The sequence below is a fragment of the Lycium barbarum genome, chromosome 6, assembly GCF_019175385.1.
Source record: "Lycium barbarum isolate Lr01 chromosome 6, ASM1917538v2, whole genome shotgun sequence".
In the NCBI taxonomy this organism is placed as follows: domain Eukaryota; kingdom Viridiplantae; phylum Streptophyta; class Magnoliopsida; order Solanales; family Solanaceae; genus Lycium; species Lycium barbarum.
The window spans coordinates 113442196-113460035 of NC_083342.1; the positions used below are offsets into that span (position 1 = coordinate 113442196).

The following is a 17840-nucleotide window of genomic DNA, read 5'->3' on the forward strand; positions in this document are numbered from 1 at the left end:
TATTATACATCCAAACAGAGGCTTACCATTACTGAATAGTATATTGGTTCCGTAGTATATTTGTGTATATGCAAAGGCAGGACCAGCTAGTATTTTGGAGCACGTATGGATTGACTTATAAGTTGCTTATAAATTGTTTTCAGTTTTTTTGAGTGTTTGCTGGTCAGCTTAAAGTTATTTTGTGCTTAAAATAAGCTTAAAAAATTAATTGAACTTATTTGACTTAGCTTATCTAAAACAACAACTTATAAGCCCAAAAAAATAAGTTAGGCTATACCAACTTATTTTTTTAACTTATAAGTTTTTTTTTAAGCCAATCTAAACGGACTCTAAGTTGAGTAGCCCAATTTTTTTTTTTTTTTTTTTTTTTTTTTAGCTTATAAGCTGATTCTAACTTATAAGTTATAAGCTGATTCTAACTTATAAGCTCTGCCATCTTTCCAAAGAGGCTCTTGGTGGAGTTACCGCGAAATCAACTCTACTGAAGGTGTGGAGAGAGGTTAGAGAAAGAGCCCGATATCACATCCCATCGGCGCAATACTCGTCCGGCAGAAGAAGTGTGTAAGTGTCTCTAATGCCAGGGCCAACAATGGAATCTGAAGTGCCAGTGGAGCCACAATCCCTCAAGAAGCTTAGCTTCAAGTCCCTTAAACGATCTCTTGACCTCTTTTCCCCTCTCCATGGTCACTTCCCTCCTCCCGACCCTCAAAGGTAACCCCTTAAACCTCACATTCAATTAATTAATCTACTCTCTTCTACTGAATCCCAAATTAGTTAGGGTTCAGTACATGAATCCTCTATTCTACTTATTACATTCCATTCTATCCATTTAACTTCCAACACATTAAATAGAAAAGGCTTCTTTTTTCTTGCCCTGATTTTCGTTTTCTTGGATATTGGGTAGTAGGTCTAATTGCAAGAACGACGTCAATCAATCAACTATGTTCTGAATTCTTATTTTGTTAGGGTTGATTACATGAATCCTCCATACTTGTTACATTCCATTGTGTCCATTTAACTTCAACCACACTAAATATAAAGTGAACAAAAAGGGATTTCTTTTTCCTGGATATGATTGCTTTATCTAATTCTTTGGCCGTTTTTATCCCTTTGAAAGAACAGTGTCAAACTTTCAACTATGTTCTGAATTCTAAGTTAATTAGGGTTGGGTATATGGATCCTCTATACTTGTTGCATTCCCTTGTGTCCATGTAACTTCAACACACTAAATAGAAAGAACAAAAAAGGGTTTTCTTGTTACCCGCAAGAGTGGCTCATTTGGTTGAGCATGGGGTTTTCATAAAGGAGGTCTCAATTTCGAAACCCCCTGCTTACGACAGCAGGGGATTTGCCTTCTGGGTTGAGCTCGTCGCACGGGGCTTGCCTAGTGAGGGTTACCTCTTCTGTGTGATTTGCGAGCTATTGCATAGGAGCTAGGCTTACCCTGTGCGCACCCGAAGGGTAGCGGCTGCTGGTTCCCATGTCATCAAAAAAAAAAAAAAAGAAGAGGTTTTCTGGTTAGTGTTGAGTGTATGAATCCCAAATTTTTGTTTTCTTGACTATGATTGCTTTATCTAGTCCTTTGCCCTTAAAGGTACCTCTTAAACTCACATTCATCTGAAAGAACAAACTAACTCAATCAACTATGTTGATTAACAATGGTGGAGGCAAAATTTTCAACTAAGGGTTCAACATCTACGGTATATATATACAAATAAAAATTGACCTTTGTATGAACCCTTTCAGCACACTAGCTTGTCAATTAGTTGGGGTTGGGTGTATCAGTCCTCTATAGTTGTTCCATTCAATTGTGTCCATTAAACTTCAACACACCAAATAGAAAGAACAACAAGGGAATTTTTTTCTGGCCTTAATTTTGGTTTTCTTGAGTATGGCTTCTTTATCTAATTCTTTGCCTTTTCTTTTCATCCCTTTGTGCAGCAAGAAAATTCGAACGAGCTATAAGGTTAGTAGTCGTGTTGATTCTTTTCACAGATTTAATTTTCCTGCTAAGTAGATAAGGAAAGGAAGAAGTTCAATACTAGATTTTAGTGGATGCTTTACAAGTTGTGGGGAATTGTGTTATTCTTCAGTGTCTATCTTATGTATTTCGGGGATTCAAACTGATATGGGTTTTACATGTAACAGCTAAATGTTGAGTATGGAGGGATAAAAGGCACAGCAGCCCAACCATCTTCTAATGCGAAAGTGGCTGCGCAGAATCAAGCTCAACAAGCTTCTGCACCTTCAAATGCCCTATCTCTTCCAGGTATTCGATATTCTCGTTAACTTAGAACCTTACATTAAACTTTCAGTCACTACACTTTCTTGCAGGAATATGGATCCTGCCGTAGTGAATTATGTTTCTCATTTTTTCGGTTAAAATATTTTTCTCTCTTTTATGATACATACCTTTGGCCTTTTTGGCAGGTCCTGAAAATACAAGAGACAAGGGAACCGGAAATGAACTGGCTCTTGGTCCATCCATACCAGCGAAGGGCTCGTAAGTACTTTCTATCCTTCTTTATACACCCGCATGGAACCCACATGGACACCCACATAAATCTTGGTGTTTTTTTATTTGGAGGATAGGATGTTGGCAGGGACCGATTGGCCTTTCCATACTCAAATTTATGTTTACAATATTGTGAAACTATTTTGCAGGACTGACGGGAAAAGTAGTGCTATTGTTTCTTCCCACGGTTCATCTGAAAGGTTGTTATGCTGCCTTTCTTTCCTATTATATTTCACTATATTACATGAGCTGTTGCTAATTCTTTGCAATTGCATTGATTTGTCTAGTAAGCCTTTTTTGGCCTCATCTCCCTACATAGGACTAGGGTAGTTTCCTTATTTGGGCAATAAACTTGGACCTGGTTAGCCCTCTGGAGACCTTATTGGGGCTCTGTAACAAGCAGTTCGAAAGTGTTTAGAAACCACTCAACTAGTTGTTTGCGGTTTCCCATGCTAAATTAAGAGTATTGAGATGAGAGTGAATGTAGTAAACATGATATGGGGTTCATTGTTATTTACTCTGTTGACCTTTTCTCTTCCAATAAAGTAGCACCCTTTACCAACTCGTTCAAATATGGTGCATTTTAGGGACAATTTTCTGTGAAGTGAATATACTTCTGGCATTGGTATTACAAGGCTTCAACTTTTAAGCAGTTTGATAGTGTTTATCCTTAAGCTTGAAGGATTGGTTTATGTGATGTCTGGATATCATCATGGATTGTCCGTACTAATGTTATGAGATCTTGTTAAAGATACTTAAGTGGTCTCCTGTAACTGTCTGATGTTGTGCTTATTGTAATTCAGGATTGTCAATTTTCCAGTATAAGGTGATTTTGAAATCTATTATGTATGAATGTGTGGTTATACCTGAATAATGCGCTTGTCAAAATACTAGAGAAAGGGAACTATACAAAACTAGATGGAGGGCTATGTCAAATCTGTATTTCAGCTTTCATGTTGCTTAACAGATAATTCAAAATTGTTAGATTATCCTTTTTTGTTGTATTCCCTTCTAATAGGAGTTTAATCAAATGACACAAAGAATGTAATGTGTAACTCGGAATAACGAATATGTATTACTCTTACTTGTTTGACTAATGCAATACCTTGACATAATTCCTCTGTTACCTTTCTGAACTTTGTCAGCTTCCTGTCCCTTAACTAGCTATATAAAGGAGAGCTGGCCCTTTTGCTATTCTACTTTTGTAACTACTATGCATCTGCTTGATGCCTGCAATGAAATCATTTATCTCATCAAAAAAAAAAAATTTTATCCCAAAAGTTCATCTTGATACCTAGTCTTGGCATTTAGCATATCAAAATTTTGATCTTGAGTGCAACAGTTTAGATGCTTGAGTTGGTATCTGGACATTTCCATTTTAACAGAGCCACAAGGATGTCTATGTATGTGTTTCCTTCATTTCATTTTTTATAATTGTGGTGTTCAAGCCAACTTGCCCGTACCTCGACTACACCGGGTACATGTTACCTCCCACCAAAACAAGTATCGGATAACTTTGCCCTCCAAGGTCTTGGTCAAATTGGAGGAAATTGGTTTTTGTTGGGATTTGAACCCTGGTTTTCAAGGTTTTTTTTTTTTCCTTTTCTTTTTACATAGGGGTAGGGAAGGGGGAAATGGGGGATGGAATTACAACGTGGGGATTTGAACGCTCACCAACATGGTGAAAGTTCAGGTAGCCAACCAATTGAGCTACTAAGTCCCTGTGAACTGAACATTAGGCCTGCATCTGTATGTGTTTTTTCTTCTTAACAAGATTACGTCTCTGATAAATCAACCAAGAAAAAACTACAAAAGAATTTGCTTATTTAAGCCATCATATCTTGTACTCATGCGATGAATTCTTTACTTTTATTCCCTTCAGAAATCTGTCAACTGCTGCAATCATGGAAAGAATACCAAGCAGATGGCCTCGCCCAATATGGCGTGCTCCCTGGAAAAATTACAGGGTAAGATAATTCTGTTGTTGTAGTGGCTGGGCATTATTGTACACTGATTAAAGCCTGGCTGTGTTTCTGTGTTTTGATTTCTAATAAATTTCTTATTGTTTCAAGTTTTCATGTAGTGGTTTCAATTATTCTTTAGCACCTGACTCCAGCTAAATACCCTTACCGCGTGAAAAAGACAGTGTGTGTGAATCAATTTAACCTTCTTACTATTGTCATTTAATTACTGTTTTAGTCCTTAAATTTGATTGTAACTATATCAATCATCTGGTGGAGGGTATGAAGCTACACTTAATATCTTAAATATTTTCTCCATCAGGTTTTGTACTTATAACCTGCTTTTAGATTACCAAAAATTCATCGCTAAGAAATTCAAAATTTCTACTTTGCAGTAAATTTTGAATGTTTAAAACTGTAGAGCCACTTTACCAGCTGAACTTCTGAAGAGTTGATCTCTAAGAAGATTGGACTTCCAAGTTCCTATATTCTGTAGTCTGGTCAAAAGAGCAAGATAGTGTGTGCCGGTGGCCTCGTAACAATTTAAACATTTGTTGATTTGAATTGCGAGACCTCTTGTTATTTACTAGACTACTAGTCCCATAAAGGGCAAACTCTATAAATGGGTCTAGTTCATTCAAGAGACCGTCAGTGATCTGTTTTCATTATTTTATACTTTACACCTGCACTATTTTTGCTGTTCAGTCTTCAATGTGGCATGGCATATCATAGATCTGAATTCTAATGCATGGTATTGTTTAATTGTATAGGTTATCAGTGGCCATTTGGGATGGGTGCGATCCGTTGCGGTGGATCCTAGCAATACTTGGTTTTGTACAGGATCAGCCGATCGAACTATCAAGGTAAAGGGATTGTATCCTGAAAATTCCAATGGGGGATAAACCTGTCAGTGTGCCTTTGGATTTTTTGTTTGGGTGGGGGGGGATTTGGAAGTGTTCAAGAATCCAGTTTTTGCGGAGATGAAACATTTCTTTTTTATTTTTTTTGGGTCAGTAGAGATGAACCATTTATCATGTTGACCACAAATTTTAATTTAAAAGCCGCTGTAATATTGGATTTAAGGTGTAATGGCTCTGGAATCGAGTCGCCCTGTTTCAGCTTGTGCACCTCTGACCAGTTCTACCAGCTCCAAACTGTTAGATAAGTCACATCATTCTTCAACAGCCAGTATCATATCGGATGAGCTAGTTATGCTGAAAGAATTACTGAAGTACTTACATATTACCCTGGACTAAAAAATTGAAATAGCACCGATAAAAAAAATGGAAAAAGAAAATGGAAATAGTATTGCTGGTATCAGAATTCATTTTTGGGAGCCTGATAACTGTACTGGTTTTCTCCTAGTTCAGGTGAAAATTAATGCACATTTATGCAGTTTTTATTTGAATGTAGCCTGGATTTTGTTACTTAGCATAAAAAACATTTATTGTATGCACGACCAGCAATGAAGATGATTTAGTTGTGATTATATACTATCTACCATTAAGTATCACTTCTGATCATGAGTCTTAATAACTTGGGGGTTAGTTAGAAAATCTGTGTGCACGCTTCATAGAAGGCTCTAGAGTTGGTACTCAAGACGAAGTTACATACTACATTCCTAAGTTATTGAAGGCATATTATGGTAATTGGCGAGGACACATCTTTGCCTGTGTCTTTATTAGACTGGTGGGAATTTGTTACCAGTTTTTATTTTCATATACTGATGGCTACGCGTATATTAGGCAGTTGTAATTGGTTGTCCATTAGGCGCTAAGTCTATCTTCTTTTTTCCGCCATGGCACTAGATATGGGATTTAGCAAGTGGAAGACTGAAGCTCACTTTAACAGGGCACATTGAACAAGTGCGAGGTTTGTTCTCTAGAACTTCTATTTGTTCAGAAGTTCGATCAAATATTATAATATGTTTGAGGATATTGAGTGCTAACCTAAGATATAGACCAGTGACAATAGGAGTCTCCTTGCAGGCCTTGCTGTTAGCCACAAACACACATACATGTTCTCAGCTGGTGATGATAAGCTAGTTAAATGCTGGGACCTGGAACAAAATAAGGTAATTATGTCAGTGCTGATTGCTATTCACAACTCACGGTCAATGTATTGGGGTACATGTTGACTTATATGTTTTTTTCAGGTGATCCGCTCCTATCATGGCCACCTCAGTGGTGTTTATTGCTTGGCTCTTCATCCAACCATTGACATCTTGTTCACTGGGGGTCGCGATTCTGTCTGTCGGGTATTATTACTGATGCTTCTTTTCTTAGGTGATAGCTGATCCTAGTACTGAAGCTTTTAGTAGTTTTTCTACTTTGTACTTTCTATGTCAACACCTATGAAGTTCTGACTTTTATTTGAATTTTATCATGATTTCAGGTTTGGGATATTCGTAGCAAGATGCAAATTCATGCTCTATCTGGACATGATAACACTGTTTGTTCTGTTTTCACCAGGCCGATGGTAAGCATTCCTTTATAGTTGGGTCTATTTGTTACATCTATGTCTTAATATTTTAAGCATGAGGCAATAATACAGCCCTTGACTTAGAGGTACAGTAATGTGGAGATTAAGGCCTCATTTGTTTTCATTAAGATTAAGACGTCTGGATCTGAATGCACATTTGAATGATTAAGATGTTGTTTCTAGGTCTGAACACTGAATGATTAAGATTGTTTGTTTTTCAATAGCTGAATGTACATAATGTATTTATTTAAACATAATAAATATACAATTTAAATTAAAAAGTAATTAAATAGTAGAAAATAAATACAAATTTAATAAAATAAAATATTATTTGATTAAAAAAAATGAAACATTTATGTTCACTAGTAATGGTGGAGATGTTTTGTAACCGTGGTGGGTGGTAAGTGGGGGTGGAGGGGTGAGCGGGTGGTTGGGGTGAGGGGAGGTAGTGGTGTGGGGTTGGTGGGGAGTGGGGGTGGAGTTGGTGGTGGGAGGTGGAGGTAGGGGGAGTGGGGGTGGGTGGTATGGGGTAGGGGTTGGTGGGGAGTGGGGGTAGGGTTGGTGGTGGGAGGTGGGGGTAGTGGGGGTGGGTGGTGTAGGGTGGGATTGGGGTTGTTGGTGGGGTGGGGATGGTGGGAAGTGGGGGAGTTAAAGTGGAGAGTAGGTGGGTGGTGGGGTGGGGTTGAGGTGGATGGGTGGGGTTGGAGTGGAGAGTGGGTGAGGGTAGGGTTGAGGTGGAGGGTTTGGGATTGGTGTTGGAGCTAGTGATAAAAAAGTTTCATACAAAAATACCACTTAATGATATTAAGACTTGGTTCAAGATCTTAATGATTAAGACCTATTAAGACCCAATAAGTGCTTAGATCTTAATGCAAACAAATGCACTTAGAGCCTGTTTGGATGGGCTTATGCCTATAAGCTAAAAAAAATAAGTTGGGGTAGTCTAACTTATTTTTTTTGGCTTATAAGCAGTTTTCAGCTTATAAGCTGCTTTAGATAAGCTAAGTCAAATGGGCCCAATTATTTTTTTGAGCTTATTTTAAGTACAAAATGACTTTAAGCTGGCCAGCCAAACACTCAAAAAAGCTGAAAACAGCTTATAAGCAACTTATAAGCCAATCCAAACGGGCTCTTAATGGCTTAAGGTCTGAATCATTCAGATTCAGACCTCCAATAAGTGCAAACAAATGAGGTCTAAGTGACGATTGAAAGCTTAAAAAATCTAGATGTAGGAGAAAATTTGATCCTGAATTGAAACCCTAGTTTGGTTAAAGTTGAAATCCTAAATTCCTGGAGCCTTTAGTTTCAAAAATAATAATTCTGGAGCATTAATCTAGATTGGACTACCAGACTATTACTCTGCTAATACACTTACAAGTGGATCAGTTGACTGGCTAGACCGAGACAATGCCCAAAGAGAGTAGCAAAAATTGCAAGAAGAGTGAACTCCATACAACGTTGGAAGATAGTACTCAAGGCTCTACTACTGCAGGACCTAATCATACTCGAAGAAGAGGTTGATTCTGGCTTTTTGGGGCATACTGTTCCGTGAGCAGTTCACACTTTCATAAATAAAAATTTATATCATGAAATAGTATTTGCCCCTTATGACTTCCTCCACCTATTTCCATAACCAACTAACTTCTGCTTTTTGGATTTACATAAACTCGTTGTGACTTCCCTAGCCATCAGATTCTTTTTTTTTGTTTCAACCTTCTTTGTCTAAAATTAGGTCCAATTTTCTTCACCCGAGATTATCAACAAATTCTTTTTTTATTTATTAAAGCTGATCGTAGTCTATGTTAAGATTACTGCCTGTTAGGAGCAAATTTAATTTAGATTTAGTGTTGATCTTAGAAATGTAGGTTTCCTTTTATACAGGAAACTTTATACTTCACATAATATGTACTACTGTATTTGTTATCTTTTCAAATTTTTTCACCCTTCCTATTTTGGAACATTAAAAAATGGTTGACACAATTATATTTCCATACAACTTTCACAACTTTCACAACTTTTAAACATAATAAACCAGGCTTAATACCCAAGTAGACACTTCTACTTGCAGATATTTGTATTCTCGGCCCCTCAACTTCACGGGGTCTCATCCAGATACCTAACAACAACAACAACAACAACAACAAGCCCAGTATAATCCCACCATGTGGGGTCTGGGGAGGGTAGAGTGAACCCCCACCTTGAAAGGTAGGACGGCTGTTTCCGAAAGACCCTTGGCTCAAGAGAGGAAAAAAACAAGACAAAAGGTCAGATAGGACCAAGCATATCGAAACAATATGAAAACAAGGAATAACAAAATCGAGAAAGTCCTGGTAGAACAGTCCGGAAAGAAAAGAGCATTAACTACTATAGATAAATAAGATAACCAAAGTACAACGGCCCAACAAATATAAGCAGCAATCAAATGCAGAAATCAAATAGCAATAAACAAATGAGCAAAACTACAACTACTATGGTGAAAGGATAAGCCACCTAGCCTTCTATCCTAATCTGAGTCCTCCACAACCTCCTATCTAAGGTCATGTCCTCGGTGAGCTGAAACTGTGCCATATCCTGTCTAATCACCTCTCCCCAATACTTCTTCGGCCTCCCTTTACCTCTCCTGAAACCGTCCATAGCCAACCTCTCACACCTCCGCACTGGAGCATCTGTGTCTCTCCTCTTCACATGCCCAAACCATCTCAGCCTCGCTTCCCGCATTTTGTCCTCCACCGATGCCACTCCCACCTTGTCTCGAATATCTTCATTCCTAATTCTATCCCTCCTAGTGTGCCCACACATCCACCGCGAGTCTCGTCAATCAGGACTATGGCATCCGCGAACAACATACACCAAGGCACCTTACCTTGTATTTGTCGCGTCAATTCATCCATAACCAAGGCGAATAGAAACGGGCTAAGAGCTGATCCCTGATGCAACCCCATCAAAACAGGGAAGTGCTCCGAGTCTCCTCCTACCGTCCTTACCCTGGTCTTAGCTCTATCATACATGTCCTTTATTGCTCTAATGTACACCACAGGTACACCTTTAGCCTCCAAGCATCTCCATAGGACCTCTCTTGGCACTTTGTCGTAGGCCTTTTCTAGGTCAATGAATACCATGTGCAAGTCCCTCTTCCGCTCCCTATACTGCTCCACCAATCTCCTTACAATATGAATGGCTTCTGTAGTCGAGCGCCTCGGCATGAATCCAAACTGGTTCTCTGAAATAGACACACCTCTCCTCACCCTCATTTCCACCACCCTTTCCCACACTTTCATAGTGTGACTTAGCAGCTTGATACCTCTATAGTTGTTGCAGCTTTGAATGTCTCCCTTGTTCTTGTACACGGGAATCATTGTACTCCACCTCCATTCTTCCGGCATCTTCGCTGTCTTGAAAATGACATTAAACAACCCAGTCAACCACTCCAAGCCTACCCTGCCTGCATTCTTCCAAAATTCCCTAGGAATCTCGTCAGGTCCGGTCGCTCTTCCCCTGCGCATCCTACGAACAGCTCCCTTGACCTCCTCAACCTTTATACTCCTACAATATCCAAAGTCGCGACGCCTATCAGAGTGCTCCAAGTCTCCCAACACAATGTCTCTGTCCCCTCCTTCGTTCAAGAGTTCATGAAAGTATGACTGCCATCTCTGTCTAATGTGGGTTTCCTGTACCAACACTTGGCCATCCTCGTCCTTGATGCACTTCACTTGATCCAAGTCGCGTGCCTTCCTCTCTCGCCTTGACAAGCTTAAATAGCTTCTTATCCCCACTTCTGTCCTCTAGTTCTGCATAAAGGCGTTCAAAGGCTGCCGTTTTAGCCGCCGAAACTGCCAACTTCGCCTCCTTTCTCGCCATCTTATACTTTTCCCTGTTCGTCCGCTTCTCTTCATCATTCTTGCTATCTACCAACTTCACATATGCCTGCTTCTTTGCTTTTACCTTCCCTTGGACTTCTCCATTCCACCACCAATCCCTTCGGTGCCCACCACGGCGGCCTCGTGAGACCCCAATACCTCTCTAGCTGCTTTCCTAATGCAACTGGCCGTCCTATCTCACATACTGCTCGCATCCCCCCTACTATCCCACGCTCCCATAGCCATCAACTTCTCCCCCATCTCTAGGGCACTAGACAGAGTCAAACTCCCCCACCTAATCCTCGGTCGGTCATCCACGACCCTCTTCTTCTTCTTCTTCTTCCTTCTTATCTCCAAATCCATCACCAATAGTTTATGTTGGGTCGTAAGATTCTCACTCGGTATGACCTTGCAGTCCTTACAGAGGTCTTTATCATCTTTTCTAAGAAGCAAAAAGTCTATTTGCGTCGCAGCCACCGACCTACGGAAGGTTACCAAGTGCTCCTCCTTCTTCGGAAAACTCGAGTTGGCTACCACCAATCCAAAAGCTTTTGCGAAATCCAGGAGTGAGACTCCTCTACCATTCCTGTCCCTGAAGCCAAATCCTCCACGCACCTCGTCATAACCCCTCGAAACAGACCCAATGTGCCCATTGAAATCTCCTCCTATGAATAACTTCTCAGGAGGCGGTATACTTACCACCACTTCGTCCAAGTCCTCCCAAAAGCGCCTTTTTACCTCCTCGTCCAAACCCACTTGTGGCGCGTAGGCACTAATAATGTTCAAGGTGAACCCTCCAACGACTAACTTAATCGCCATCATCCTGTCATTGATCCTCCTAACCTCTACCACCTGATCTCTAAGCTCACTATCTACTAAGATCCCTACCCCATTCCTATACCTCGACTTGCCCGAGAACCAAAGCTTGTACCCGTCCACCTCCTTAGCTTTAGGTCCTACCCATTTAGTCTCTTGGACGCAAGCTATATTAATCCTCCTCTTCTTAAGAATCTTAACTAACTCTATGGACTTTCCCGATAAAGTCCCAATATTCCAAGACCCTACTCTCAACCTAGAAGCTCCCTCAACCCCCTTAGCCCCCCCAACCCTAGCCCCTGATCCCAACCGAGAACATGACCCTAGTCTACCATCCCTCACCAAAGCCAGTAAAGCAAATATACGCTAGTGAAAGGTTAATCTAAGACAAACGAAGGATCAATACTAAATCACAAGTTAGCAATAGTCTATAAGCAATGAAATAGGTATTTAATTAGGCGGAGCAGGCAAAATTTATAAGGCTAAAAGACAGGAAATGGGCTATTGGAGGTACCGACTCCAAGTAAATAAAACCTGTTGACCACCGAGAAATCTCTGTTTGCCGCCGGAAATACTGTTTGCCGCCAGGAACTGCCAGAAAACTCGAGTACCTGTGCAGAAACTGCCCGGAAACCTACTGGTGGAGGGTTTCCGGTCGCAGGGTAGAAGAGAAAGGAAAAGAGAAAAAAAAACAAAAAAAGGAAGAAGGAAAGAAAAGAGGGAACAGAGGAGAGAGAGATCTGGCCGGCCGGAAGCGTATTACCAGTGGTGGTCGTCGTCGTCGCCGGTGGCCGTTTGGGGTGGCTTGGTTGGGGTTTGGGGGGGGGGGGGGGAGCTGCAACTTACCGTTGGTGAGAGATGAGAGGAGAGAGAAATAGAAAAGTGAAGCTGATCTAATATTTTTTAAGTTTCTCAAATGGGTGAAATTAATACATTACCGACTTCACATCTCTGAAGCTACCAAATGTATTTCCCATTAATTTTTCATTGAAGAAAAAAATGAAGAGATTAAATCTGTATTGGCTAAAAATGGGAAAAAAGAGGTAGGGGTTGCAATTTATAAGGTTGAAGGGAAAGATATAGAAGTAAAAAAAACACTGGGACTGACCTTTTGTTGAAAAAGAAAAAATATGCCTTGGGTTGTTTTCTGTTTTTGGTGTTATTTAAACAAAAAACCAAAATGGTTTTCTGAACCAAAATGTTTGGTTGGAAAACGAAAAATGCACTATTGTGGTGGTGGTCTAGCTGGTAATCACATGGAATCTGCAACGTGTTTTATATAAAGATATATTGTGATTTTATGCTATTTGTTTTATGCTAAAATCCATATGAGCACAAGATCCAAATGACCTTTTATGGATACTTTCTGGTTTAATCCCTAATGTGACCCCTGGATGTTTCTTGATAAGGAAGGCTCACATAGTAGAAACACGGTACAGACTACAGACTGCCCATGCAAATGGATGTACCTTCATGCGACAGTTAACCTTAGCAACTACTATTGCGTCCACGTATCTGTCATTTTAGAAGTGGTTTCTGTATAATTTACACAATTAGTTTAATTTTGCTGGAAATTCTGATATTTTAAGAATCAAAGAACTCCCGGGAGCTGGCTCTACTAAAAACATTATGCAAGCTGTCTCATTTTAATGATGTCATAATCGTATGTTAATGACTTTTGTAGTTGCATTATGACCTACAGTTAACAATCAGATTTCATGATGGGAAGTTTTGTTTCAGGATCCACAGGTTATAACCGGCTCTCATGATAGTACCATTAAGCTCTGGGACCTTAGATATGGTAACTTGGATTTCCTTACTGGAATTTTATGCTCTGTTTATTTTTATAATGGTTTCAGTTTCTGACTTCGTAAGATTATTAATTGTCCTTGCCTGGCAGGTAAGGCAATGGCAACCCTAACACATCACAAGAAATCTGTTCGAGCTATGGCTCAGCATCCTTCGGAGTATGTTTACATGACAGATGCTGCTATTTATCTGATTTGCTACCTTCTCCTTGGAGTACACTGCTAATCATTATTTTCTTTTTGCTGTAGGGATTGTTTTGCTTCTGCATCAGCAGACAACATAAAGAAATTCAGCCTTCCAAAAGGAGAATTTATGCACAACATGCTGTAAGTTTCGTGACATGCCATAAAATTTTTACATCTACATCTTAATATATCTGGCATCATAATTCAGTATCCTTTTTTGTTAGTAAATTAGAATCTAAAATCATGTTGAATTTTTTTTTTTCCAGCTCCCAACAGAAAACCATAGTCAATGCGATGGCGGTTAATGATGATGGTGTAATGGTCACAGGAGGTAAGAAATAGTTAATAACACCACGGCATCTACTCATTCCCTTATTTTTGTTCTGCCCGTCCGACTCCTTGCTTTCCTCATTCTTGTTCTTAAGCTGGAGGTAAATGATGTAATATGCTGATGATTGTGCATTTCCTTTGTGAAGGTGACAATGGAAGCATGTGGTTTTGGGATTGGAAAAGCGGTCACAATTTCCAGCAAGCTCAAACTATTGTTCAACCTGGTATGCATGTTGATAATTTGATGTCTACTTCTATTGTTTGCTCAAAAAGAGCAAAAGGTTTATTTTAGTATTACCATGTCTCAGGGTCGTTGGACAGTGAGGCTGGCATCTATGCTCTCACCTATGACGTAACTGGCTCAAGGCTGATCAGTTGTGAAGCTGATAAGACCATCAAGATGTGGAAAGAAGATGAAAATGCGACCCCAGAAACTCATCCACTTCACTTTAAGCCTCCAAAAGACATAAGGCGTTTCTAGTTACAATTGCAGTTCAGAAAGCGTTTTAGGAAAAACCCTTTGTAATACATACGAATCGAACTTTTTGTTCGGGTCTTTCAGAGCTAGACTGGCCCGAGAAAGGCACCATTTCAGAGTAGTTGGTGTTGATTCGTTTGCCTCTTTGTATTCACCATTTATTTTTGTGCTGACCTAGCTGATCTTTACGGTGAGTTGAGATTCTATTGATGTATAAATAGATACTTTAAAGTAAATGCAAGGAAATTAGTGGGTATTTGTATGACTGAAGTCGTATCTGTAAGAATATTTTTCGTGAGAAAGTTATTTTCCGTTGTCTTTTTTTTCCTCTCAACTAATTTAAACACTTAATTGTATATTGATTGTTCCAACTAAGATTAACAATCAGATTCAAGGGTAAGTGTCCGTTCAAAAAGTTTGCCTGCATTTGACTTTCAAAAGTTGGGCAAAGCTATTTTTAGAAGGTTTCTTAAGCGAAAAGAACAATATTGTTAACAAAAAAAGCAATTAACAAAATTGTAGAGGACTGAACCGATAACCTTACACATCACATTTGGGAGAAATGAGAGGCATTCCTCAATTCTAATTACATATATTATTCCAGATCGACTTTTGGAAAATTACTCGTACAAGTGCGTAACTAATGAAAGTTCGTCTCGTATCTAATAGTAACTTTTTCTAACCATTCCGGGATTTGCTATTAATTTAATGTTTATTCCCACTTATAACATGGTTAAGCAGAACTTGCTAACATACTTTAGCTTCCAGTTGAAAAGAATATCCTAACATTCCTAAGAAAATGGTTAGTGTTATTCGAACAATTAGTATTAACCTCCCTACCTCTGCTTTCTCTCAAACAATACATATGGAGATTCTGGATAATGAAAATATCAAACGTATGCAATTTCTCCAGCAGAATAGACAAAGATGCCTTTAATATTGTTGATTTGTCTTTTGTTAACCGATCGACTCATAGAAGCCCCTAATGTTATTTTCTATCTCAAATATACACCTGAACAATTTAAAAAGTCTAAATATACACCTCGTACTAATGGTGGAAGTCGCATCAGGTATATTTGAACCTTTTTAATTGCGTGGGGCACCCCTAAGTACTGCACCTGGAAATTATTTCCATATACTGCATTTATTTAATTCAAAATTTTGTTTGGCCTTTGAAAATTAATAATATTATTGGAAAACGTATTGGATGTGGGAGTATTAGGGGAAATAAATGAAAAGCTCTAAACTTCCTGTTTAGTATAAGTCTCTAATTAAGTCCTATGAAATTTATGAGTTACAAATAAACCAATATGTATATCTTCGAAAATATTGAAAACGCTAATTTTCTTAAAATTTATTTTTTATTGAAAACGCTAATTTTCTTAAAATTTATTTTTTATTGAAAACGCTAATTTTCTTAACATTTATTTTTTATTTGCAGATCCTCATTAGTCAGTAATGATAGTAATAATAATATAGAAAGTATAATCATGATAGGCTAGCCGCTAGTTAGAAAAACAAATTATAAATATGTTCCCTCCATCTTGGGTCACAAGAAACTCTAATAAACATTCCAGAAAATACTACTGATCCTAGCTAGTGAAGAGAGAAAAAAATAATAATGGACGAAACAGAAAATAAAATACGGAAAGTATATACTCCATCCGTTTCAATTTATATGAACTCATTTGACTGGGCACGACATTTAAGAAAGAGGGAAGATTTTTGAAACTTGTGGTTCAAAATAAGCCTTGAAAATTTGTGTGGTTGTAAATCATTCATAAAGTGAATTTGTTTTCAAATTAGAAAAGAGGTCATTCATTTTGGCACGGACTAAAAAAAAATAGATTCAAACAATTTGAAACAGAGGGAGTAATACTCATGCACATGGATATATCACATCCAATCAACAGTGTCCACCCAATTAAACCCTATAATGAAAATTAGGAAGCAAATTAATTATGATAAATACATTACAAAACCTAGAAACTGAAACCTTTTCTACTAGATTTAGGAAACAAAATAAAAGAAGCTTTAGCTCCAAGTAAGAAATATATATAAATAGTTGTTCTAAGAACCATTGTAACATACATTCACAAACAAAGTTACGTTCTTCACTAATTCAAGAGTATTGTTACAACGTAACTAGCTCGGGTTTTAGGAACTACGTATATTAATATCTTTTGCCTCCATTCAGTTCGCATCACAAATTAAAAACAATGGCAGTATACTCATCGTGTGATCATCAAGCTAAGGGACCTTCTTCTCGACGTCCGATATGGGATGTCGATTTCACCCTACGAACAAGAAACTATTGAAGTATCTGTTAGGGTTTGTGAGAGACCAACCACTTCCCCAGCAGTATCAACTCACGCAGCAGGTTGATCTTTACGGCGACAAGGAGCCATGGCAGATTTTTGAGGGCACCAACAACAACACTCGTTACTTCATCACACAGCAGAAGAAAGTGAAACCTGGGTGGAAAAGATTTGCACGAACAGTGGGGAAGGGAACATGGAAGCCACAAGACAGAGGGAAAGAGGTGTTTGACGATAAAGGGAGAATCATGGGGTACGTCAAAAGTTTGAAGTACATCCCCGCTAACAAATCGTCAAACAAGGCCAACGGCGAGTGGTTGATGACTGAGTACTCTTTGTATGATGGTTATCTGGATGCTAAGGAAATTAAGAACAAGTGTTACGTAATTTGTAAGATCAAGAAGAAGGAAAAACCCGGTGATAAGAAAAAAGGAAACAATAGTGAGGTAGTTAACGAAGAGAATATGAAGGATGTTGAGGAATTAATCAATTCTATTCTGCAAGAAAAAGTTGAAGAAGACATTAATGGAAGACTATCGAATGATGATATACGACTCATCGCAGAAGATGATTATCAGGCAGTAGGGAACGATATAGAATACCTAGAGGAAGACCAAGTGGAAGAGCATATACTTGCTATGCTGGGGTGCTCCACAGACGATGTTGATAGTCAAGAGCACAACGTTGAAGAACATATCAATTCAGAAGACAATGGAATAGCAAAGGATGAAGAGAAGATAGAATACCTAGAGGGAGAGCAAGTGGAAGACCATGTACTTGTTTTTTTAGACGATATGGATCTTGATGCTTTTGACTTTGTACTGTAAATGTTTGTTATAGTTTGATATATCCCTAGCCTAGCTCTTAATTTGATAAAAGTGGTGCAAGCTTGCAAAATATTTCTCGATCTATGCCTATCAATATAGACAGGGAAACATATATACATGCTCCCTCGAAAAGTCTCTCTTATCGTAATGATCCGGCATTTATATGTACGTAGTTTGATTAAAGCATTGGGTTGCATTTTTATGTTTTTGGTTCAGTTTTCATGTTGTGGTAATTTCACTAGTAATATTAGTATGGAATCGAT

At 38.7% G+C, this 17840-nt stretch overlaps 2 protein-coding genes across 2 annotated transcripts; both read left to right on the forward strand.

Annotated features, from left to right (window-relative positions):
• Window positions 1-426: 426 nt before the first annotated feature.
• Window positions 427-14754, forward strand: LOC132645602 (protein pleiotropic regulatory locus 1). The gene is made up of 17 exons (XM_060362679.1): window positions 427-711; window positions 1942-1966; window positions 2149-2269; window positions 2431-2503; window positions 2665-2715; window positions 4398-4482; window positions 5247-5339; window positions 6285-6348; window positions 6465-6550; window positions 6632-6733; window positions 6871-6954; window positions 13371-13431; window positions 13531-13597; window positions 13688-13765; window positions 13891-13955; window positions 14101-14178; window positions 14263-14754. The coding sequence occupies exons 1-17, from the start codon at window positions 575-577 to the stop codon at window positions 14433-14435; spliced, it is 1443 nt and encodes a 480-aa protein (XP_060218662.1). The 5' UTR covers window positions 427-574; the 3' UTR covers window positions 14436-14754.
• A 1956-nt stretch (window positions 14755-16710) lies between these two features.
• On the forward strand, window positions 16711-17577 carry LOC132644412 (NAC domain-containing protein 41-like). The gene has a single exon (XM_060361009.1). It carries the CDS (start codon window positions 16711-16713, stop codon window positions 17575-17577), a length of 867 nt encoding a protein of 288 aa, XP_060216992.1.
• The last annotated feature ends 263 nt before the right edge of the window (window positions 17578-17840 follow it).

Bases quoted from the DNA above. Each gene is read 5' to 3' on its own strand.
- LOC132645602 (XM_060362679.1), top strand. From the start codon at position 575: ATGCCAGGGCCAACAATGGAATCTGAAGTGCCAGTGGAGCCACAATCC. The intron at 712-1,941 runs GTAACCCCTTAA...CCCTTTGTGCAG, and splicing joins CCTCCTCCCGACCCTCAAAG to CAAGAAAATTCGAACGAGCT. The intron at 6,734-6,870 runs GTATTATTACTG...TCATGATTTCAG, and splicing joins GTCGCGATTCTGTCTGTCGG to GTTTGGGATATTCGTAGCAA.
- LOC132644412 (XM_060361009.1), top strand. From the start codon at position 16,711: ATGGGATGTCGATTTCACCCTACGAACAAGAAACTATTGAAGTATCTG.